The 26,856-nt window shown below is 34.1% G+C and overlaps 1 protein-coding gene and 1 non-coding gene across 5 annotated transcripts in view; one reads left to right on the top strand and one right to left on the bottom strand.

Annotated features, from left to right (window-relative positions):
• The first annotated feature begins 2,512 nt into the window (after nucleotides 1-2,512).
• The window catches only part of LOC106662565 (echinoderm microtubule-associated protein-like CG42247), a 69,404-nt gene continuing 45,060 nt past the window's right edge, over nucleotides 2,513-26,856 (top strand). For 2 of the 4 annotated variants that reach the window (XM_014386751.2, XM_024224891.1), the window contains exons 1-2: nucleotides 2,513-2,567; nucleotides 14,206-14,478. In XM_014386751.2, coding sequence (XP_014242237.2) covers nucleotides 14,218-14,478 — 261 coding nt within the window. In that variant the 5' untranslated portion in view covers nucleotides 2,513-2,567; nucleotides 14,206-14,217. Of the gene's footprint in view, nucleotides 2,568-8,106; nucleotides 8,131-14,205; nucleotides 14,549-26,856 lie in introns of those variants that run through there. The other 2 variants (XM_024224892.1, XM_024224893.1) reach the window with 2 other exon arrangements.
• Trnap-ugg lies at nucleotides 19,133-19,204 on the bottom strand. Its single transcript has one exon. It is a non-coding gene; the product is annotated as a tRNA-Pro (tRNA).

Below are 26,856 nucleotides of genomic sequence, written 5' to 3'. Positions count from 1 at the left end.
GCTTTGGTGAAATCCTCAAAAATTTTGATGGAAAAGTCATCGCACGAGCCACAATTCAGTATTTCCGAAAAAAAAAAACCCTGGGTTTTTCCCTTTTGTTATGAGCGGCTAATGTGAATTCGGACGTCAGATTTGTAATTTAATGACGTTAAAGTTAATTTACGACGTTAATTACGATTTTATGTAAAAAACAAAAAATCTTAGGAAAGAGACAAGATATATTAGGGAAGAGTCACCTCGTTCTGGTGGGACTGAACTACGTTTAATTAGTTAATCAACCATGGCAGTATTGACATTTAACCCTGTAACACCGTGAAACTGTGAATGAGTGATAGGCCGATAGTGGACTATCAAGTAACCACCCCATCGAGCCTTACCGTTCATTGGCTGATATGGCTTCATTGTCGGTAGCCCGCCTAATAAAAACTAACTTACATGTTAGCAAAGATCAATAAAATGATAAAATGAAGTGGGATCTTGGGACCAACGCCATAAAAACAATTTACAACGAGCAATAACTAGCAAAGACAGGATTATGGGAAATTATTGGCAGGCAAAAAATTCGACCCAATTGATTTTTTTTTCATTTTCTCGATAAAAGAAAATTCTTCCCTTAATTTGTCTCATTGTTTTTATCAATAAATATTTGTTTAGGCTATGTTTTAAATTGGGAATATCAATTAGACGTAAACACACTTAATCTTTAATTTAAAAAAAGTAAAACAAGGATAAAGGGTTTTTTCAATATTTATTTTTAAGGAATTTAAAATGTTTACTCAGTCTCATTTGAATTCTGAAGCAATAAAGTGTTTAGTGTTATTTGTTTTCTTCATTTTAATTTTTAAAATTAAAAATGCCACTTAGTGCTGAGGATGTTGTGCATGGTGTGGCACTTATTGATGATGGACGTTCCATCATGTATGCGGCTAATGACATAGGAGTTCCCTACGAAACACTGGGATACGCCGTTAGACGTTTTCGGGAAACTGGGTCTTACCTTAGAAGACCCGGGTCTTCATGGGACAGGATGACTTTGAGAATTTGACGAAACCAGCACCTTACTGTTGTTCAAGCGATTCGTCAGCTCCAGGAAGTTCGAGGTGTCCAAATATCTGAACGCACTGCCCGAAGAAGATTAAATCAGTATGGAGTAATGGTTTGCCCCCAGTAAGAGGACTAGAATTGACCAGAACGCACAGAGTTGTACGGATCACATTTTCAAGAGAAACACAGCCATTGGTGTTTGGACGATAGGTCTGCTGTACTTTTTACAGATGAGAGTAGATATGCTCTACGATCTCTAGATGGGCGTGAAAGAGTGTGGAGAAGGCAAATGAAAGGTACGAAGCCTACAATTTTTTCCAGAGTCAACCTTGGGGTCGGGAATTTCAATGGAGAGTCGCACAAAGTTGGTTATTGTTCGTGGAGGGTCGTTATCGGCACTCACTATGTGGATGAAATTTTGGAACATCATGAATTGCCTATCCTCGATGGAATCAGTGATAATCCTATTCCTATAGTATAAACCTACCTTCAACCGCATAACATCAGGGTCTTAGCCTGGCCAGCCCGTTCTCCAGACTTGAACTCCATCAAACATTTATGGGATAACCTCAAAAGACGAACAAGAGCACGTCCATCACTTCCTGATACACTCCACGATCTGGAAAGGACTCTTCGTGGAGAATGGACTTACCTATAGCAAAGAGACATTTCCAGACTGGTAGAAAGTATGCCGACGCGTCTTCAAGATGTAAGTAATTAAGGCAAGAGGAGGAAATACGCGTTATTGAAACGTTAATTAAAAATCTAAAACAAAATTAAAACAAATTTTATCTGTCCGTCTTTTTTTTAAATTTTATTTTTCATTTTCCTTAGCAATTCACTTTTCTTTTGCTTTTTTAGACAAAGACTCAATTATTAAACGCTAAAAAACTTGAACCTTTGGTTAATATACAATAATATATACAAACCAAGTTATATTACAAGTGGGCGGAATTTTTTGCATGTCAGGGTATATGTCACAAAGCAAACCTTAAAATATACACGAAACTTTTATATTTTATTCGAACGGTTTAATAAAGAGTCAATAGTGTTTTAAGGGATGATTATTATTAAGTTGTCAAACCCTTGGAAATTATATAGAATTGCCAATTTATCCGGCACACACGAAATTCAAATATTTAATCTTTTCCTTGTTTAAACAGGTAAACATCTTTGTGCCTGGTACATTGCATAATGCATATACATTATCCACAATTTGACAGAACACGGACGATTTAATCGCATCATTTCTATCAGATTTTCGTCGAATACGACGGAAAAATTTCAACTATTTAATCGGTCACCGAGAAACACCGACGTCATCGGCTGAAAACATGAAGACTCATTATGTTGAAAAATTGTGCCAGGATCCTTGCATGACAATGTCAAGAATTTGAAGCTGTTCAAGCCGCGAGGTGGGGGCGGCGAGCCCCGCTCTGGCCGCACCAACCCTTTGTTAGTCTGACCCAAGAAATTGACCGGTCGACATGCGAAACACTTCTCAACTTCCACACTTTGTTTAAGTAAGTCTTACCTCAAGGATTATTTTTTCCAGGTTTTATTGTCAAATTAACACAGGTGAATTTGAATTAAGGGATGAAAAATCGAAAAATTACACAGCGTAGTGCATTAGGTAGTGTATTTTAGTGTCTTAATTGTCAGAGTTGTTATGACGTAGACGTAATCAGAGACAATACGAAAACGGAAGCACAATTTTACACCTTTTTTCCTGATGAATTACGAAAAAAACATTCGAAAGGTTGTAGTATATGCTTTGCAAACTTAAGAGTTTATATAAATTAAATCGAATTAAATAGAAGGTGTTCTGTTGTTAATATCTGAAATATAATATATTTTCAAAAAATGTCCTATTACATAAAAGCAAATTTCTTTTTGACCAATCGTCCCAAATGAATTACTGATTACAGATTTGCACACAATTTTAAAGGGAAAGTATGTCAATCGACAACTGGAAAACATTGAGTGGCTGGATTCTGGAAATAACCACGTATATTTGACAGCAGGACCATGACAAAAATGCAATAAAATATTTCTAGAGAAAATTTTGTTAATAAGCAAATATTTGTTTCGCCAGCGTAAGTTTTTATTGTATTAAAAAAAAAGAGTCACTGGGTCCGCCTATTCTGCTTAACTTTTTCAGTGAGGATATACATATGTCGTGATGTAAGCCATCGAGAATCGGTAGACCCAGAAAAATGATTGTCATTCCAATCATTACAGTTCATGAGTATACTGAATGTTTAATAAAATAATATTTAGAATTGGCATTATGACCAATAATATTCGTATGATTGTAAAACTAAGAAAAGTTTGTTGCACTTTGTGAAACGTGCTTAGGGTCTGTCAGGTGATGAACTGATAAGTTAATCGTTCTTGTTCGTTCTGTCCCGTTTATTCTTGCTGTTTTCAATCTGGCAGGCGCATTTTGGCATTATTCCATATTATGTCGTTGATATGAAATATATGTAATATATTATGAATAATTAAGAATTAAGTTGAAAAGATGTGTCGGGGTGGGACTAGAATCCTTACTCTTCAGATCGCTACTCGAAATTTTAATTGTTCATAATATACCATTAGCCTGAAAAGGCATAAAAAAATAAAAAATCAACAATAACAAGAAAAAAAAATATTTAGAAAGACCAGGATGAGATGATGAAATTAAGATGAGAGGACTTTTTTTAAATATTGATGGCTGTTTTGCGAATTCAGTCAGAACTTCTAGTTTTTAGTCAATGCATATAAATTTACGGGCAGATATTTCGAAAGTTTTACTTACTTTATCAAGACATCGGTTTAATAAACGGTTTAAGTTTTTTTAAAATTTATTTTCAACAATTAATTTTCTTACTGACGTTAAAAATATAACATTTATAGAGCCCGTGAGACTGTTTTTCTTTTTTCTGTTTTGACCATATCCTAGCTTTTAAGTAAAAATATATAAATTAATGCGTGGTGATTAGTGACCGTTAGTCTATGATTATTTGGAAATCGTTAGGTACGGTCTGGTGTGACGTAGGTTTCAGAAAAACATTTTCTTTGTCGTGCCAACGTTTCGATCTTTATTGAGATCATCTTCAGTGCTCAGTGTTTGTTTTGTGCTTAATTGTGCCAGTCTTGCGTGGCACTCTCAACACGACAAGCAGCAATGGCACAATTACGCATAAGACAAACACTTTGAGCCCTGAAGATGATCTCAATAAAGATCGAAACATTGGGACGATAAAGAAAATGTTTTTCTGAAACCTACGTCACACCAGACCGCATCTCACGATTTCCGAATAATTATATAAATTAATTATGATTATTTTTCTCTTTTATTTTGGCTTCAATCAGTAATTTTAATTGACGTATAGGTAGTAGGTTTAATTGACATAGGTGCTCACCTGGGGGAGTAAAAAGGGGTTTTATTTGTTTAATCGATTTTAAATGCAAACCGATTATTGATGGTTCAAGTTCCTCCTAGAAAAAGGAAGTAAAGCTTCCTAAACGTTGGCCAATAAATATATGTATTGAATAAAAACTGGATGTTCTGACTGAATCCCCCCTCAAAAAAACCAATAATAATATTAAAATTATTTAACTAATTGACACATAAAAATTGCTTGTTCTTTCCAAATCAACCTCGTACACCTATTCTTGCTGGTTTTGACTGTTACGTTTTACATTTTGCGTAGTTTGGCTCTATGGTTTGTAAGTGAATTTACTATTTCTTAATGTTTAGTGGTATTTTTTTTGTTTGCCTTTAACTGGGTCGTACCTAACGTCCCCAATATTTCTGATTCGTCTATTCTCGCTGGTTTATCTATATATCGCGTTTCGTATTGAGTGATTGGGGTCGGTGGTTTGTAAGTGCATTGAATATTTCTTAATATTTAAAGATCCTTTTGTGTTACCTTTAACTAGGTCATATCTAACGTCTCCAATATTTCTGGTCCGCGTATTCTCGCTGGTTTTGCCTGTTGGTAAGTGTATTGATTTTTTTTCTTTTCCAACGAGGGTTCCCAACAGCAGAGGTCATATCAAAGGGCGTTTTTGAAAAAAGCTCAATTGCAAGTATGTCACGTTCGAACGCTGGACCGCAGGATTCGAACCCGGGCCCTTTACCTTACAGTGATGATCGCCGTGCCAACGCCAAAACTGTTGCGGCCACCGACACCACATTTTCTTAATATTTAATGGTCCTTTTGTGTTTGCTTTTAACTAGGAAATATCTAACGATCCCAATATTTCTGTTCCGCCTATTTGCGCTAGTTTTGTTTATTTGTTGCGTTTAACTCCTGCAGTGGTTGGGCTCGATAGTTTATACATACATTGAATATTTTTTCACATTTAATCTTTTGTGCTTGCCTTTAATTAGGGCATATCTAACGACCAAAATACTTCTGGTCCGCCTATTCTCGCTGTTTTTAGTCTGGTAGACAATATTTTGTCTTCCGCGGTTTTACTGTGGCCATTCAAGAAGAGCAGGATAATCCTAAATGTTCTTAAACTATCTTTTGCCTTTCGTCTAAACTTTTCCTGTGCCTCTGCGCCTTTTTATGTCTGAATGGTGTCAAATCAGGCAGTGAATACGGAAAAATGCCGAAACACAAGCCAAACCAGCAAGACTAGGTGGACCAAGATGATCTAAATGACCAAAGTACATGTTAATTACCTCCAAAACCTGAAAGAAGATATGACCATTAAAAAAAATGTTTCATAGTATTATTGAAACATGGTAGGTTGCCAATAATAAGGGACGGCGTAGAGAAAATAAATTGTAAGAAAAATTAGCTACACTTCACAATACAACAGTGTTTTCCAAGTATATGTGTTGTAAATAAGGTTATAGTTTTACTAAAGCAAAATAATCAACAATTTTGACGGCTTTCTTCTTTCAGATAATATGCGCCAAGTTCGAGGTCTTTAATAATTCACAACCGTCACAATTTCAATTGGATTCCTTACCTTTTGCGTGGTTGATTCTTGATTTGTTTTTGAGATTTTTATAGATAGAGATCTCTATTATTGCGGCATGCAAAACCAGGCTTGTTTAGTATTCATAGTTATTCTATTGTTTATTTTTACACAAGAAAAATAACATTAACGTCTCTTTTTAGATTGAAAGAACAATCTTGTGATAAAAATCTGCAAATGGATGCATTTTGAGTTAAAATTTGTAATAACAAAAAAGGTACAAAGATTTTTTATAAAAAATCAACAGGCTTGATTGGATCTGTAAATAGATGTCTCTAGAGTTAATGATCTGGGATTTAACGAATGCAAAATTAGCTTGTTAGCCGGGTTGACCATGAAATCATAGAACGGGTTAAATGAAAAGTTTATTATCAGTTTATTATGCCTGATTTCCTTTAAGTATAATAATTTTTGCTTACAGATTCGTGTTTATCGCAAAAAAATAATGATACTTTTGCTGGCAAGCGTCTGAAGGTTTCGTTTTATAAAACTGTTCTTTTTTTTGCATATTTTAATTTTTGACGAATATAAAAAAGTTTTGATATTTCTGTTCTGCTTGAGGTAATGTTTTAACTATTAATCAGGAGTTGCTATTTTTAGGGCGTTCGGTCTCGCTATCTTATCCGTCCTAGGTTCATAATTTCGATTAGTACACCGCGTTCCTTGACAATCTTGGATTCGTTAGACATGAATTATTTTAATGAAAAAGTGCAATAATAGCGTTTGCTTTGGTTTCCATAATGACGAGTTTTTTCGGGTAAGTCCTTTCAACAATTTAGCTCAATATTGATAAAATGTAGAAAAAGTAAAATATTGATATTAAAATTAGTTTTTAATTATAATTTTTTTTTCGCCGATAAAAATGTGAATGAAATCAATTTATGCTAGTTACGCGTTATGCTTAAGCCCCTTAAGGGATTAATTTGACATACTTGGTTTGTTGATTTGTGCAGAAATCAACAGAAAAATAAATTTCATCCAAAATCATGGGATTAGACAGAAAGAAATAGTTCATTTTTTAAAAATTGCTTTATAAATATTAATTGTTAAAGATTCTTGTTGAACTTAATATATATTCCTATATAAACAATACTTTTTCGCATTTAAATCGATGGAAAGACTTTTTTTAACGGATTGAACAAATCAGCTTTAATAGCCAAGATATAGCTGGAGAACTACTTAAAAATATTTAACCCTTTCTCTATTTTGAAATTAATTGTCATTTAACAATGTCCAAGTTTAAAATTTGCACTATAACCGTTAATTGTAAAATATTTATTATCAAATTAATAATTATTTTTTAAGCAGTGTCATTGCTTATCCCAATTGATGGTAAGAATCTGTTTTTCTTGTAAATTAGAAATTACATATTTAATTGGCAGTTTACTAACAAAACTAGCTATTTTTAGGATGTTTGGTCTAGCTACCTTATCGGTCCTAGGTTCATAATTTTGACTAGAACAACGAGTTCCTTGAGAATTTGCTAGACATGAATTATTTTAATGAAAAAGTACAATAACAATGTATGTTTTGTATTCCATAATGACGAGTTTTTTCGGGTAAGTCCTTTCAACACTTTAGCTCAATATTGATTAAACATAAAAAATACTCCATTTAGAAAAGAAAAGTCAAATATTGATATTAAAATTAGTTTATAATTATAATGTTTTTTTTTTTGCCGGTAAAGAAAGGTGAATGAACTTAATTTATGCCAGTTACGTGTTATGCTTAAGGGCTAATATTTGTGCCGAGCCGTGGATCATATCGTCATCGCTATCTCACTGATGTCTCGTGATAGCCATTTTATTAAGCACTGCGTCGTTAAAGGAACCGCGCATTTTTTAAAAACGCTGAAGGATGGAAAGGACGAAATATTGCGTTGACTAATGCGGTTGGCGTGCAGACCGCACCTCGAGTCCGGGGGTTAGTCTCGGCCTTCACCCCATTACAATCTGCCATTAATAAACAATAGCTCATAGCAGTACTGTTGGGCTCAGTCGTGATAAGGGCTTCGCCGCAAGTTGTTTCCAATTCTTGACTATTCCGTTACTTCATTTTTCGTCCAAGATTCTTCAATCCTGGCTTGACGATTTGTGGACAAATCAGGTATACGTTTTTACAACGGTTTTCAAACATTGGTGTACGTAAATATATTTGACCTTGAAATCTACTTTTTGGTATTGACATATGTACATTATCACTTTTTATATAAAATACATAAGTGTTACAAATATATTCCCTCTTTTAACGCTTCCACTTTATTTCTTTCATCGTTCTTAATAAATGTCATAAGATTTGGTGATAAAAATTACAACCAAACTTAATTTAATGGCGGCAGAAATCAGAAGAAACATAACTTTCTTTCATAAATCATGGGATTAGACAGAAAGAAATAGTTCCTTTTTTTTAAATTGCTCTATAAACATTAGTTTTTAAAAATTTCTGTTGAAATTAATATATATCACTATTTATGCGGTTCTTTTACGTATTTAATTTGAAGGAAAGGCTTTTTTAAAGGATTAAATAAAGTAATCTGCTTTAACAATTGATATGGTCTATATTATTAGGACAACCAGGTAACTAGGTCCTTAATCCTTTCCCTATTTTCAAATTAATTGTTATTTTAATAAACTCAAAGTTTAGAATTTGCACTGTAACCGTTAATTGTAAAATATTTATGATGAAATTAATTATCCATTATTTTTTAAATAGTTTCTTTGCATCTCAATTGATGGATGATAAGGACCTGCTTTTTTTAAATTACAAATTCCATGTTTAATTGTAGGGTATTACTAACAAATCTTGCTTAAACATATTTAACCATTGATTTTTTTTTAATCAACAAGCATCTTTTACATGTTTACGCCAACCGTCTGATTACCTGATAATAGTACTAAATTTCATCAACCATTCATAGAAAATCGCTATACTAAGCTGGAATTCTTACAATTTGGTCTCAACCGTCATTTCAGCGTTTTTCCACATTTCAACGGGTTTGACATCATTCAGGAATAAAAAGACAAATAATAATGTCGAAAAAGGTCAGAAAAAACGCGTAAGATAAATTACGAACATCTAGTTAAATGGTTACAGGCCAATCTAGATTGTTTCGGCATTTTGACTTCTTCAGCGTTAATCATTGGGTTGATCACGTTGGGTCTGAATTAAATTAGACTACTACATTTATTTTGTTACGCTTTTAAAAAAATTAAAACAGGCTGTTCTGTTGTAATTATTAGAAAGAACTTTTATACGCTCAAAAGGAGGATGCCTTGAAATAGTGAGTTTGTAGAAAGTTCAGTTTTTTAAAAAGGGAAAACTAATATTTCTTTCTTTAAAATTGGTATATAAAACTGCATTCTGAATATGTTCATCACTTAAAAATGTCTTTATTTTACACGTCAAAGCTCGCACGTCCAAGCGGAGCTTAATTGATGGTCCTGACAAATTATTGTTAAACACGACGTGCTTTTATTGTTTTGTGGGTCCGCAAATGCCAAACTGGGGCACGCCAATTACTTTTTCCTCGATATCACGATCGTGGCGTGAACCTGCATCTTAAAATAAAAACAAAAGAAAATAATCATTTACTGATTATTCGGAGATCGTGAGATGCGGTCTGGTGTGTAGTAGGTTTTAGAAAAACATTTTCTTTATCGTGCCAACGTTTCGATCTTTATTGAGTTCATCTTCAGGGCCTGGGATTAACAAACATTGTTTAAATTTAACAAATACATGCAGGATGTGGAAAAAAATTGAATTTATACAATGCAAAAAATTTTTTTTTATATTCAATCAAAGTATTTCTACTCACTGAAAGTGTTTGAGTAGAAATATTTTGATTGAATATAAAAAATATAATTATTTTCACATCTTACATGTATTTGTTAAATTTAAACACTGTTTATAAATCCCGAGCGCTGAAGATGATCTCAATAAAGATCGAAACGTTTGCACGATAAGGAAAATGTTTTTGTAAAACCTACATCACACCAGATCGCACCTCACGATCTCCGAAGCGATCAATAGACTATTTTTTTATGTTTTAATAATGGATATTCCAACTTACATTTAACTTTGAGATGTAGCATGAAAAATCAATTGGATTGACACAAAACAATTATGTTTTGTTTCGAAACATTTTTTTTAAAATGTACTTCCTGAAAATCTTTCTAAACGAAAAGACTAGCCTAAAAGTAAAATTAAATGGGATTTACTTATTAAGACGATAAATTTGTCAAAAAGTACGTTTTAACCTTGTAAAAAATGTCCTTTATTGGACTGTTTATGCAGCTTTTTTTAATGTTCAATTTGAATATTCAAACATCTTCAAACAATCTTGAATAATGACGAGTAGATTAAATGGAAATAAGATGTCAACTAGTTTTATTCATTCTTTTAGGGCGCAATAAACATTTTTAAAATGTTTTCTACACAGCTTTATTTATTAACAACGTTTATACACACAGAAATAAAATTCTGAATTTAATCTAAAACATTTCATAATACGTGTTTAGTCGGATACCTGAGCTAAGAGCCAATACTTAAAATTGAGAGCTTACAATTGAGAAATACATAATGTATGGAAGAAGAACCTTGAGTTTATACAATCCTTTCTGGCATCGAATCGATGTACGGTCTAGGTTAAGGCTTTAAAAAAACTATTCGATCTCATTTAAATTTTAATGTTTTCGGAGTATTGTTGTAATTTATTAAATTTGAGGTAAGAAAGTAAAAAATAATGTAAATTAACCGTTAGTAATGCATTGATCATCAGTCGATCTTTGGAATGGAATGGCAAAATCTGCTTATACCAATAACCATATTTTAATTTATCAACCAATAAACCAAATGAAATTTTCAAAGCCATAATTTTTTGACAATTATGACTCGATTTTGATTGCTTTCCCTCTGGAAAGTTTTAAGAAGAACCGGTCCTGGCAACCTTGGCTTGCCATTTCTGATCTAACCAAAATTAATTTATTAAAAGAGAATTAATCTAGCTTTAGTTATTAAACATAAATCTAAAAATTAGGGATGAATGTTGGCTTGCTGAACATGTTATCATTTTTGGGCAAATATTGGATTTAAAATTCTACAATAATATTGATAATTTCTTCAGTGTTGGGATTGTAACATAATAGGACAATAATTAACATAGGACAACAATTGGGCTAAAACCAAGCCCATGGCAGACAACCACGAGATTTGGCACTCGAAAACAGCACATATAGACAGACAAATACAGAAAAAAATTGGCAGACCATAGCAGGAAGGATGATTAAAAATACATTACTTGTAAGACTTGATGATGAAATGCCGAAACACGTCCGACAGACCAGCACGGCGAGAATAAGGAGTTTTATAACCAAATTTATTAGAGCTGTTGTTTATAGTTTAGGGCCCTTTTTGGTGGATGCTTTGGCCTATGTGTTGGTTTGATCATACTAGTCCGCTTATTCTCGCTGTGTTAGCCAGTCACTGAAAATTACCATATACCAGAACAACCAATAGAACTATAACTATTGCTATCATAATAATACTACAGTTCAACTAAGTGCAATTTTATTAGCATTATCATTATTATTATTATTCCCAGGCACAATATAACCACAAATATTATCCGGTTCAATAAAAATTTAACCTTTTTTCGAAGCTAAGATCTTGTCAACCATTCTTTACGTTCCATCGTAATTTTCAAACCTTTGTTTTGGTTGGTTCCATTTAGGTACGAATCGTTAAAAACTGTATTATATTTAAATTCAAGAAATTTTAGAACAGCATAAAATTTCACATCCGTTGGACTAAGAGTTGTTGTTCCATCCATGTTCACCACTCGAACCTCTTTTTACATCCACTCTCTTTCTAAATCAAAAGTTTCCACCTACAACCGGCAGAGAAAGTTAAAAATAAAATACGATATTCTCACCACTGGTTGCGAACCAGTCCGCTAGATTTCTCCGGCTTTTAGGAAACACGGTACCAACAACCCTTCATCGATTCGCTCATGATGAATCAAGGAATGCCGGTAGTAATAATTTTAAAAAAATTGCCAATTTTCTTCTAAACTTTTATTATGTTGATGTAGTGCCACGAGAAAGCCTAAATATAAAGCCAAAAGCTTAAAGGTCAATAACGGAATGGTTTGTGTAAATAGGGGAATAATCAATAATCCGCAAAAATATATCTTTATTATAAACTATTTGATTTACAGTACCAATTCCAAGTGTTCTGTGTTAGAAAATATTTTATATTTTATCCAAAATTTTACGATTTCTATCTGAGGTCTTCGGTTGACGAACCTGTAGTTCGGTTGTTTCCGATTATCCCTTTCCGCTGTTTTGGGCAGTCAGGCGCGTTTCGAATTTTCATAATCTTCGGTTGTGGGTTTATTTGTTTACAAAAGGAGGTTGCCCGATGAAATAAATTTGAAAATGTTTGCAGCAATATATATACAACTTGTTGTGTCTGACAAGCTAGAACAGCAAGGATAGGATGACAGGAACAATTGGAAACTACTAAATCTCAAAATCCATCAGGCTCGTTTCGGTTTTTCACCTTCTTCATCTTCTCTTGTGGATTTATTTATCTACAAACGGATTATTGCCTGCGAAAAAATTTGCAGCAGTTATACACATAAAAATCACATAATCTCACATATATATCTGCTTGCCTGATAAACAGGGAAAATCGGCGGATCGGGGTAAATGGAAACGACCACACAAATCGTTGTTAACATATAGACATAAAGCAAGATAATGTAATTATTTTGTAAACTTATAATTAAAATTAATTAATTAATCTTCAGTTTATCGTCTGGTCGTACAAAGCATTCTTTCAAAGTCTCCCGTTAAACTCCCCGGCTCAATTGATGTCACTCGGCCGTTTCCGGCTTTCAAGTCTAAACAACTCGGCCCGTTTGAAATATCTGTTTTTCTCACGATTCGAATCAAACCGGCCTTTTATCGTAATAATTGACATTGAAATATTAAAAAGTGAGAAGTAAGCGTTTCTTCCGCTTTGTAGGTCAATCTTATATTTATTTTATCTCAATTTTAACGAAAATCAAATCCTATCCTTAATCCAGTCCTCAGATTCACTTTCCCATACAATGTAAATTTACAAAAAAATAGGTATATTTTTTAATTTATTTTTGTACTTCTACCTCCTGAAGGAGGCCCTATATCGATTTATGAGCCATTCGTTTGAAAAGGGTTCATACAAGAAGGGTGATATCTTGTTTCTCTCTGTACTATTTTTACACATAACTTGACTACAAAGGGGTCTTTACAATAAGTCTAATAGAAAAACCGAACAAAATCGCCAACCTTTTATCCAAACATGACCCAAAATTCTTGATTTTCCGTTCTTCTCAAACAAAAAGAACAACTTCTCGAATCAATATGTCAATTTGGTATCTGGTCCCTTAACTACGCAACAAAGCGAATTAATCTCCTTCAACCTTCAAGTAATCATTTGATCGGGTAGGTAATCGCTGTGGAAGGCCAAAACAACAGTATTCACGTACTTTCATATTTTTCAATTTAAAAATGCCTTCTTCTTCCAACACAACACTTTATACTAGTGCTTCATCCTTGCTGGAGTGTAGCAAGATAGTGTGGTAGGCTCCTTTTATGATTCAATATGCACTTTTGCCAATAGGATTGCAATAATATAATCACACATTATTTTAACAATTTTACACGAAACAAATATGAAACTATAAGAACAGCACCACACTATATGCTTTGAAGATGACCCGAATAAGGGTCTGAACGTCGGGAAAAAAATGAAAAAAAAGTGTTTGTCTAAAATACTTCAATCCTGACAGCTCCTCAGCATATTAATAAATTATTGAAAAAACGGTCCCTAAACAATACACATTTAAACAATTTTAAAGAAATAAATTATTTGATTCATGGAACTATAAAATTATATTTAATTACTATTTTTCTCTGCCACCGTGGCAAAAACATACATTTTTGCACGAGGAGGAGAGAGGCACACGGCAGATGACGAATTGCCAACGGAAAGAGATCGAGGTCATCGAATTCCTAGCCACGCTATTTAAACAATTCTTTAAAAAAATCTTTATTTTTGTTATCGCACCATTAGAGCAGATCCATTAATTTATCCCTCCGTTACATCGCTGTATTAAATCGGTACGATTTTATGTTGCAGGAGAGGTATGAAATGTTAGCCGCACCGAGCCAGAATGGGACGGGTGCTGCAAGCAGGCCTGGCTCCCGGCTGGAATACTCTGGGGGCGAAGGCGGCGGCGGAGGCAACAGTGGTGGTGGTGGAGGCGGCGGCGACGGTGGAGGCGGCGAGGGCGGAGGCAAGGCTGGGGAAGGGGCCGAAGGGCCGGACCACCCGCCCACGGAGCCCCCACCTCAGCAACAGCAGGAATCACAGCCCAAGTCAGATACCGAAGAAGACACTGAAGGGCCGGAGGTAAACTATACGTATCACCTCTTCTCTATTAGCTTCAAACTTCAGCTTTTCACATCAACAATGGAAAAAGGTAATCACAGCCAATACACAATCACAGTCAGGTTCACACTTCCTTTTCTTTCTTGTCCCAATTAGTAAAACGATAATCCTGAACCAGAAATATTATTTCCGATTGATAAATATTCAATTGTCTTCTGATCATCCCGGTCTGTCACTAGCGTTTTAGTATTTTGCCAACTTCAGAATTATTAGAAATCTTCGAGTCATTAAAAAGTTAGATGATAGTTTTATTATTGAATATTTGTTTATTAGTCTTGTTCGTTTACAAGCCAGAAATATGACTGAAATTAAGACATCAGTAAAAGTTCAACTAATTAATTCAAGAAAATTATGACGGTGTTACATTCTTATCAACTACATTCTGAACAACTTTTCCCTACTCAGACAATTTAAAAATTCTGTTTGTGTTTGTTAAATACGCCTCATTTTCAATTTATTTCCTTCCTGATTTTGAAAGAACTATCAAAAAAAGCATTCACATTAAAGCCAAATGGGTGATGAGCCAAAAGCATAGTAAAAACAGGTGTTGTAGTTTTTTGACAATTGATGATATATAACTTAGAGGACTTGATGCTATAATTTTTTATTTTAAACTATCCATTTTTTATCGTAATATTTAAACTTATCCAAAACAGTTGGAACATTTTAACACACTGTTCTACAAAAAGTCAAATCTTATAACGTCGACAAATAAGTAGTTTAATCGTTTCCTTTTTACCTTCTTGCTTTTTATATTTACAGTTTTTAATGAATTTATATTTTTTGGTTTGTTTAGGAGGTTTGTACAAACCAAAAAAGTAATATAATAAAATGAGTAGTTTTGAAACAATAATTTCTGAAATTGTCTCTAATCTTAGTGTGTGATACAATACTTGATAGTTAAGTAATATATTTTGATTTTTTTTTAGTTTGAGGTCCAACTATCTACTGTGTTTCTTAGCTTAGCTTTGCTTTCCTTCTCTTTCTCGTGTTTTTAACCCACTAATTTTTTTTTACTGTTTCTCCGGTCAGGTTATGTTTTATGATATAACGGTAACCAACTCTTTCTTTTCTGTATTCTATTGTTAGCCTCTCTGTACCTCAGAGCTTCATCATTATATAGATAGTCTTGTTAGCATTTACCCTACACTGCTCAATGTTGAACGAACGAATAAATGAAGAAAGTACTTTATTAAGTAAACGAATGAAAATAAACTTTTACAACATAACTATAGTAATACAAAGCATCTTACGGCAATGGTTTACGATTACGAAAAATGCAATTTTTTTTTTAAAGTATAATGATATATATACACATAAAGAAATGTCCAGGGTTTCTCACATATAAATAAAACTAGTTCATTCCTGTAGCTCCAGGTTTCATTCTCAAACTTTACTCAATTTAAACACTGGAGGTTATTTAAAGAAGGAATTAGGAGTCCTCTTGTCATCGTGGGCAAGCCTATTTGTCGCACTCTGAATTTCGCTAAAATTGGGCATTCTGCTAAAAAATGAAAACAATCCAGCCCGCCTGTTGCATAAAGAGTACTTATAGGAACTGTTTCTATTGTAGGTTTATAATTAAGAAAAAGTAACCAGCGAGCTAACAGAACGTATGTGATTTTAGAACTTTGTGATATGTTAAAGAAGGGTTGACTAATATTATAAAGATCCTTATATAGCAAAAACCTAGAGAAATTTTGCGCTTGACATAGACATCTCTCTGTGTGAAAGGTACGGGTTATTATTAATTAACTTAGAATGTAAAAGTGGCCAATATTTTTTTAACGAGGGTTCGCAACAGCCGAGATCATATCAAACCCTTGGGGTGTCGGTGTTTTTTTGGAAAAAAAAATTGTAAGTTTGTCGGGTTCGAATGCAGGGCTGCTGGATTCAAACCCGGGACCTTTGCCTTACAGACATGAGCGTTTTTTATAGTAAAAATGTTTCTAAAATGTTGAGCATTGCGAATCACAAATCTTAACAATTAGTAGTTGTAATTTATTACCAAAATAAGATTAATTAACTTTTATATTACATCTAAAAAATGACACCGCAGAGCATTTATCAACATTCAGTTTAAGTCCATTTTTTGAACACCAAGAAAAAAAAATAGAAAAAGAGGCTTGAAGAATTTTTGTGTTATCATTATTATTAATTCATGGTACAGTTCGACTTCGTCAGCAAAGAGTAAGAAGTTTATATGAGGGAAAAATTCAACATCATTAATAAAGTTGAGAAATAATAGCGGTTTCTAAATACCTGGGGCAATACAGATTTTGCGTAGATAAATTTAGGCAAAGAATTATTAATTTTTATTTGAAGCTGTCTACCATGCCAGTACTTTTGAAAGGACAACAATATGGGTCCATGGAAGCCCAGAACTTTTACTTCGAAAGCTAATTAAAATTGACACAATCAAATGTTTGAAGAAGATAATTCATATAACTAATTACTATAATATATTTGTTGGGTGTTGTTGACAAGTTAGCTGCGCATGATTGGATTGGGCCGTTTGACAACCAAATTTCAGTTGAAAAATGGTATTAAAATAATAACTAAAATATATATATATAAATTAAATTTAAAAAATCCTAAATAATGTTGAGTACATTTAATTAATTTTAATAAGATGTATCTCATAAAAAGGTTCACCCTATTCACTTTAGAAAGACGAATGATAAAGAAAGTCCGACCTTTACATATTTCAGAAAAAGGTTCACCTCGCTTATTCAAAAGTTTAAAATAAATTTGCACAAAAATGTAATAGTTTTGGCATCTTATTAGTTTCAACTTTATAAAGAAAATTTTAACTAAAGCTCATGTATCTCATAAAGCACCATTAATTATTTGTTGTTTATTATCAACGACAACATAGAAATTTAAGGTAAAGAAAGTTAAAAATAACATTTTTGACAATCTATGCTGTTATTATCCAACTAAAACTGTTTTCAATTTAACTATTGACGAAACAGTAGATTTTGACCAAACAAAACCTCCAAGCCCTATACTAATAATTTTCAAAGTGAGATCTATTCAATAGAACTCTGTGAACAATAGTTAATTAAAAAGGGAGTAAGGGCACAAAAATATTCTCAGACATCCAAGCATCACTAAAGGTTTTATTACATTCTTCCACCCACTCCTGGGAAAACGAAATCACTCCGATTGGGTGCCAGGAGGGACTGGCTGACAAACTAGTGAAAACAATAGCAGCCAGTACATCCTTTAAATCAGGACCACAAATTGGCACGTCTCAAAGCGGAACTGAATAAAATGATGAAGAATAAAATGATTAGGATGAATTCACCAAGTGCAAAAGAATCAAAGATCCTTAACAACTCACCAGGAAAACAAAAATCTACCCCTCTCTCTCAGCAGGCAATGATTATGGAAAATAGGCTTTTATACTGGGCATTACTCATTAGATAACCAGCTTAAAAATTGGAAAATTTGAGACAAAAACCTGCCGATTCCATCATGAAACAGCAAACATCGGAACTTCACAAGACCCTGAAACGGTACAGCTTCTTAAGTAATTTGAGCATTTTCAGAGGTGTGAAAATAAATAAGAGTAAATTAGGTAGCCTAATACGACACCTTTTTGGTCGCGGTGGAAGACCATTATCGTATCCCTATACGATAATCAATAATGACGCCGATAAAATGATATAATTAGTGAACAATAAAAACCAGACGATTTAATTTTTAGATTATTTTTCTTTTTTTTTATTCTCTCGTACACTTTTCTCTCTGTTAATGGAAAATTATGCTAATACAGACGATTGTAGAGTGTTTCGTTAAGATATAAATAGTGACAGTAAGTAAACCCGGTTAATTATATGCAAGTGGATTCTTGCCACGACCCTTAATACAATTTTTTTCGAATTCATTTGCAACTTTGGGGTCGTCAAAAATGGAGATGTGGCATGCAGACGACGGAATTTGCATAGGCAAGCCTTGAATAATTATTTTTCTCCATTTAATCTGTGTACATTTTAATATCATTAATATTTCTGTACAGCTTAAGCCTTTTTTTCCGAGAATTGAGGTCCTTTCCTTATGGTGCTGTATTATCAAGTTGCATTTTTTTTCTTCAAAAAATTGAATATTTACTTGTTGAACAACACACTTGTAGCACTGCGTCAAAACATTTTGGAACACTGTTTTACTTATTAAAAAANTATATATATAAATTGAAATATCTTTAAGATCGTATGTTGTATGTTAGCTTATGTTTACTGTTAATACTCAGAATGTTTTGTGTTGGATCTAGTTTCTTTTTTCTTGCTAGGTCTTTTAAACATCTTGATCTTTGTATAAATCTTGATAGAAATTTTCTATCGTAATTAAACTTTGGTGAACCACATTTCCCTTTAGTTTTTCTCATTAATTTCCCCGTGGGATTTCCATCGGAAAAGAAATTAAAGAGCCACCGACCGCCGGCCTGGCCGATCGGATAAGAACGACCGAGATCTAGGTCAGAACGATGGAGAAGGCCAAAAGGAATCAATATTCGTGCTCATTCAACTACTGACCACAACAGGTGGAAAGCCACGTGGACTCAATTTAACTTGGCGTTCAAAAAAATTCAGAAGCAAGATAAAAAATAATTGGGCCGCTCCGGGATTTGAACCCGGGACCTCCTGCACCCAAAGCAGGAATCATACCCCTAGACCAAGCGGCCGCCCGAGAGATCTCTTCGATCATATTCATTAGAACGGAAGAAATTATTGATTCCATGATATTTCTCTATGATTTTTGCCCAATAAAATATAAAATATTAATAACAATAAGGGAGTAGGAAGATTACATTCCTAAACTACCAAAACCAGTTACACGATAATTAAATCATACTGGACATATGTGCCATTTTGGAATTGTTAATATTCTTTTTCGGAAGTGATGAACCTGTAGATTGGTCTTTTTGACTTTTAACCATCTTCATTAGTAGGTTTTTTTCTTTTTTTTAACAAGGGTTCGCAACAGCAGAGGTCATATCAACCCTCAGGGTGCCAGTGTTTTTGAAAAAAAAATTAGTAGCTAAAAAGATGTATTGTTGTGTCATGCACCTGTAGTTTGATCCTTTCTGATCATTCTGGTCAGCCTAGCCGCGCTGATTTTGTCTGTCAGACGTGTTTTGGCTTTTAGGCATCATCAGTGGTAGATTTGATTTCTAAAAAATTAAAAAAATTGAGTTATTATGCGGAGGGATAAACCTGTATTTTGGTCGTTTTTGATCATTTTGGTCCGCCTAGCTGCGCTGTTTTGACTTTTAAGCATCAGTGGTAGGTTCGTGTGCAAGAAAAATTATTTTTATTGAGTTGGAAAAGCTTATGAAGTTTTTATAACTAAGATGCTCATCTAGATCCAACGAAATGATAAAAGATTTTATTTAGATTTTATTGAGTTCTGCGGGGTGATGAACCTGTAGTTTTATAGTTTCTTATCATTTTAATTTGCCAATCCTCGCTGATTTTGTCTTTTAGTCTGTCAGACGCGTTTGCCATTTCTTCCGAATCGGTTGGTCTGTGTCAAACAAAAGTGCGAGGACCACGTGACAGGAAACGACCAAAGCTATTGGTTTATCAAGTCTCGAGAAGAATCTCATCTCTTTTAACCATCTTCAACGGTTGGTTCATTAAAGAAAAGATTATTCTGTGGGGTGATGAACCTGTGATTTGGTCGTTTCTGATCAGAAGTATTTTGGCTTTTAGGAATCATCAATAGTTCGTCTTCCCGAAAAATGATTTTTGTAGAGTCCTAAAAGCCATGTGAGTAACCTGTAGTTTGATCGTTTGTGATAATTTTAGTTTGCCTATTCTTGCTGATTTGCATTACATTAAAATATTATAAATCAATTAATTTAATGACGTTTTTAGCCTAATTATTATAATCATTTTTTTAATGGGGGTAATAATAGGGTAAAACAACATATCTAGCCAAAAACCCAAACAAAATCCTACAGCACTCGTTGCACACCTACTTGTACATCAACGTAATTTCGATTTCAACAATCGAAAAATATTAAACACAGAACAAAACAAACATAAATGTAACTTTTTAGAAATGGTTTACACGAACAGAGATAAACTCAGCCGCAGCTACGCTAATATCATAAATCAAATTCGATATCAATAATATACATATAACCCACAAAAGATAATATAGAACATAAAAACAATCATTACACTCCACCCATTAAACATTTCCACATAGTCTAAATCCCCAACAATTTAGCTCTCCTTTCCCTAATAATCCCGTTTATAATAATCCTGCAAAGCTAAGCCAGAACAACAAGCCATTGCCCCTTTTTTTCATCGTCGATCCCTTTCACCTAAAAACGCCAACTCCTCAAAGAAAATTCAATTTCTATCCTTACTTCCTTCCCCACTCCCTCAAAATCAAACATATATAATCAGAAAACATAATACATATTTCACTAACACTTTCAACACGACACACAACCGTAACACATCTGCACAGAAAACACAAATACTTACACAAAACAGTGAGTACAAATAAATTGATTAATCTTAAAATTTCTTTATTGAGTGCATCATGGTATAAATTCATTTTCACATCTTACATGTATTTGTATAATTTAAACAATATTTATAAATCCCAGGCCCTGAAGAAGATCTCAATAAAGATCGAAACGTTGGCACGATAAAGAACCTTTTTCTAAACCTACGCCACACCAGACCGCATCACACGATCTTCAAGCAATCATTATACTTATTATTGCCATGGCAGAGTATAAAAAATTAATAAAGAAAAAATATTGAAAAAGAATTAATTGTGGCACTTTTTAAACTTGCTCTGACTGCTTTCGCCAAAGACAAGACCTTGCTGTAAAGGATTCTTATTGTCTTCGATGTTGTTGTCGAGGGGTGGCTGATAATATGTTAAATACTAACTTCGTGGAAGGGTATGCATAAATAAGGAGAACGAGATAAAAGATTGGATTGGGAATAGAGAAAATTTAAGTGAATGGTCCAAAAGCTTGATAGAACCGGGGAATGTTAATAATCTTTCAAAAACGTCCTAGCGTCAAATTCCTTTAGATCCTTGATTAAAAGCAGAAGTTAAAAAAAATAACATTTCAAATCTTTTAATCATATAATTGACGAATAATTACAAAATTGAAATAGAAGAATTTGTCAAAATTGACCTAGTGGCCTCTCCTCATTTAAGCTCTAGATCCTATTTTCAACTTCCTTAACCGTTCAGTTTACAAATGGTTCTCCCAAGTCGAAACGTCGTTATTTTGTTATGGCTCGGGGTCATGAGATAAGCGAGGAGGGTGACGTGGCCAGCGGCCTTGCCCGGTCACGGGATAGGGAAAACTACCCCCCAAGGTCGCATTATTCCACCAATAAAAATCATTACTCTTCTTGCAAGACATCCCTTGGCCTTGTCCGTGATTTACTCCGATTCTTTCCAGAACGCCTGTCTTACGGCTTTTGCGATATTCCCCCTTATATCTCACAGAATCGACAAGACTGAAACGTTTCAGTTTGACGCGATTGATAACAACACATCTACATTTGTTTTTCATAAAATATATAAAATTGTTCTTGTTTATAAATTAGGGTTCACAACAACCTCCCGAAAAATGGAATAAAAGATGCAATTACAAATGTATTTCTGTAACAATTATCATCAACAAGCTGTACTGATGAATATTGAACTAGTTGTCATTGTTCATCAACAAGTTGTCTTTAACCGCACTATCCACAAGCTAAACATTTTTCGAGATCATTTTTTGCTTTCCTGCATTCTAGCCTTTCGATCTGTCTTAACCCTACCCTAGTCGTGTCATACTATCTCGTCTCGTAATAAGAATTAAGAGACAAGAACTTAACGCTCAACAACTATGAAATACCAAGTATCAATACTTTTTTCGGATCCCAATCGAGTGCACTACTGTGGCCATAAAATACTCAGGGTTTTTACCGGATAAAAATAATAATACGAACACATTTTTTAAAACACAGACAGGCAAAAAATTCCGTCCAATTGATTTTTTTTTCATTTTCTCGTTAAAAGAAAATTCTGCTCTTAATTTGTCTCATTGTTTTAAAAAAACACCGTTATCAATATTTGTTGCAATGTTTTAAATTGGGAATATCAATTAGAGGTAAGCACACTTAATCCTTAATCCAAACAAGGAGAAAGGATTTTTCAGTGTTTGATTTTTACGGAATTTAAAATGTTTATTCAGTCTCATTTGAATTCTGAAGTAATAAACTGTTTAGTTTCCATCATTGTTTTCTTAATTTCAATTTTTCAACTTAAAAATGCCACTTAGTACTGAGGATGTTGCGTATGGTGTGGCACTAATTGGTAATGGACGTTCCATCAGGTATGCGGATAATGCCATCGGAGTTCCCTTCGAAACACTGCGAGACGCCGTTAGACCTTTTCGGGAAACTGGGTCCTACCATACAAGGCACGGGTCTTGACGCCCTAGGGTATCAGAACCACAAGATGACCGTTTTTTTTATTTTGAGAATTTTACGAAACCGGCACCTTACTGTTGTTCAAGCGATTCATCGGCTCCAGGAAGTTCGACGTGTCCAAATTTCTGAACGCACTGCTCGAAAAAGATTAAATCAGTATTGACTAATGGCTTTTCGACCCGTAAGAGGACTAGAATTGACCAGAACACACAGATGCACGTCTTGCATTTAGTCAAGAAAACAATCATTGGTCTTTTGATGATAGGTCTGCTGTACACAGATGAGTGTAGATTTGCTCTACGATCTCCAGATGGGCGTGAAAGAGTGTGGAGAAATAGAAATGAAAGGTACAAAACTCGAAATTTTTCCCAGAGCCAACCTTTTCAACATAGCTCAGTGATGGTGTGGGCGGGAATTTCAATGGAGAGTCGCACAGAATTGGTTGTTGATCGTGGAGGGTCTTTCACGGCCACTCGCTAAGTGGATGAAATTTTGGAACATCATGTTATCTATCCTCGATGAAATCAGCGACAATCCTATTCTAATGCACGATATTGCCCGTCCACATGTCGCTCGCATAGTACAAACGTACCTTCAACAACATGACATCAGTGTCTTAGCCTGGCCAGCCCGTTTTCCAGACCTGAACCCCATCGAACATTTATGGGATAACTTCAAAAAACGAATAAGAGCACGTCCATCACTTCCTGATACACACCACGAACTTGAAAGGACTCTTCGTGAAGAATGGGCTATCCTCCAGGAAAGAGACATTTCCAAACTAGTAGAAAATATGCCGAGACGTAAGATGTAATTAAGGTAAAAGGAGGAAATACGTGATATTGAAATATTAATTAAAAATCTAAAACAAAATTAAAACAAATTTTATTTGTCCGTATTTTTTTCCTTAGCATTTAACATTTTTTTAAACTTTTTTATATAAAGACTCAATTATTACACGTTAAAAAACGATTAATATATAAAAATGTATACAAATCAAGTTATATTAAGAGTGGGTAGAATTTTGTGCCTGTCAGTGCATTAAATATAAGTACATGTTACATTATTTTTTTACATGCTACATGTTTACATTATTTTAAAAAAATTGTTCGGATCAACAATTGGATTGATTCAAGGTTGGTCAAGGTGTTGGAGTTGTTTTTTTCCTTATGTGGGCAACGATAAATACTTCCAGGGGGCGAGGCGTTAAAAAAAACCCTGTCATCAGCTTTCCCCAGTATCGCGTGAGGTTCAAAATTACCCCCTGTCCGCCTGACCATATCCCAATATTTCGAATCTGTTATTTACCACGAAATAATAAATTTATCGCGTTATTTTTGACATCGGCTTCTATGAGGCGGTTACAAACAAAGTTGAAAATCCAAGAGATTTTACGAAGTTTTATCGCAGTATGTTCAATTCTAATTTAAATCATTTCATATAAAAGTAAAACTGAGAGTTTAAGCCATACCAATAATTAAAAATTACAAATGACGAGCACACGTAATTGACTTATACAAAAGTTGTGTAACTCGAAAACCAAACTTTGACTACAAGGTGAAAATTATTAGTACTTTGATTGAATAAAGCAGGCGTGTTTGGCTAGTAGCTTCATAAAGTCGTCAGTCAACATTGATCCCTCATAAGTCTACAAATGTTTACCATAGTGGCTTATGTAGATTAAACGTCTCCACCCTTTCTTGGAAAATAATAAATAAAAAAAAAATAATTACAATGAGACGTTAGTGATATAAACAAGATGCTTCTCTAATCGATGTTGAGAATTTCAATCAACAAAAACTATTCTTCAGGATGGACGGTTATTAACCCTAGACCACTCTGGAATGAACAAAAATATAACTGGATTTCACAAGTAAAATAATTATTTAAAAACGTAAATAATTTAGAAATGAAGGACGGGCAAAACAGTGGTGGACAAATTCAGCTGCAATCAAGTTATTTCTTATTTTATAATAGAAAATTCTCGTTGAAATTGTCCTTAGTAAACAAACGAGCTAAAATGTCACCAGTGTACATAACAAGCTAATCTCTCCATCCAACTAAGTCAGTTATCTTGAACTTTATTTGGATAGCAGACTAGCCATGCGACGCCACCCGATGCTACCCGACGCAAATCCAAACTCCGATTTTCCATAAGGTTGCATTACCCCCGTGCACTTCTTCTCGATGCTATGCCACGCTAACCTACCCGATGCTACCCGACGCAAATCCAAACTCCGATTTTCCATAAGGTTGCATTACCCCCGTGCACATCTACCCGATGCTATGCCACGCTAACCCACCCGACGCTCTGCGATCCCATGTCCAGATTTTCGTCAGGTCGAGTACAGTCGAAGACAAAAGAACCGGACACTCATATTTTTATTCAAACTACATGTATTATTGTCGTTATATTAATTACAACATACTTATTTTAATATAAACCAAATTAACTGTGATTAAAAATCAATTAGTTTTTATTTAAAAAATTTATTTGAATGGTTTGGTAGAAAATTAATCAAAACACCGGAATGCGATTTTTTGATATAATGAATTTAACTAACAATTTATTATACTCGCTTCGGCGGTACATTTATTACACGGTTTTGCTCATAAAAGTTAATTAACAATTTATTTCATAATTTTGCTCGTAAAATTACACCATTTTGTAATGTCGGGTAGCATCAGAACAGGACACTCATATTTTTTGTAGTATATTTCAAACTAAGTACATGTAATTTTGTCGTTATATTAATTACAACATGTTATTTTAATGTAAACCAAATTAAACGAGATAAAAACTGCATTTAATATGATGGTTAGGGGTAACTTTATTTAAAACAATTAAGTTTAACAAACAATTTATTAGATGGTGGTGCTCATAAAATTTAACTAACAATTTATTACAAGGTTTTGCTCAAAATAGTGCATTAAGAACAAAAGATGCGTTGCGATTGTGATAGTGATTATTGTGACAAATGCTGTGGGCTGTACGCTACGTGTACTTGCGTCGGATAGATGTGCACACCCCACCAAAACGTGGCAAGGCGTCGGGTAGCGTCGCATGGCGTAGCATCGGGTAAGTGTGTTTCTGGCTTTACTTAAAATCCAAATACTAGACAAAAAGACAAATATTCAACGAAACACATTTTCAGACAACAAGTCGGGTTGTAACCACATTATTTAACATTTTATTACGGGCTAATTTCACCAAACTCCTATGCAAGTGTCTAATATTTTCCGATGTACTAACATCCTTTACAATTTCATGCAAATTGATGGGGAGAGCTGTGAGCCGTGGTAACTTTGTGAATGCAATTTCGGTCATTTTTACAAATATTTTTTTTCTTGGCCACAGAGACCTATTGGACGGTACCGTCGGACACTTGTCTAATATTTTTCGACCGAGTATCACCAAAAAAGGTTTCATTGAAATCGGTTACCTCATGACCTCACCTCCTCTTGTAAATATGCCTAAAAACTAACGCACACAAAACACTCATTACCGATTTGGACTTACAAAGTTGAACAGTGGGCCACATACTCCATCATCCAATAAACCGAACATTTCCGAACCAAAGTTCATCGCCGCATATTCAACGCTCCCTTCTAACTCATGAATCTCACGATTTACAAAATTCCGGATACGTTCGTGAAGGATCTGATCCGGATATGTTTCCACAATTACCACTCCAAAATCTCCACCCAGACCCATTAGCTCAAACTCTTTCCCCAATATCTCACCCCTATCATAGTTCCAACTAAATAACAGCAAGTTCCAGCCGACGTTGTGTTTTTTGTTTTTTATTGTTGGTGTACCGTATTGAATTACACCGCTGTCATAAATCTTCTGCATATTTGGGCCTGTTTTGAT

The sequence above is a fragment of the Cimex lectularius genome, unplaced genomic scaffold (assembly GCF_000648675.2).
Source record: "Cimex lectularius strain Harlan isolate CLEC.00 unplaced genomic scaffold, Clec_2.1 scaffold43, whole genome shotgun sequence".
NCBI lineage: Eukaryota > Metazoa > Arthropoda > Insecta > Hemiptera > Cimicidae > Cimex > Cimex lectularius.
Note: the sequence above shows the minus strand (reverse complement) of the source record. Positions and strands in the feature narration are given on the sequence as shown.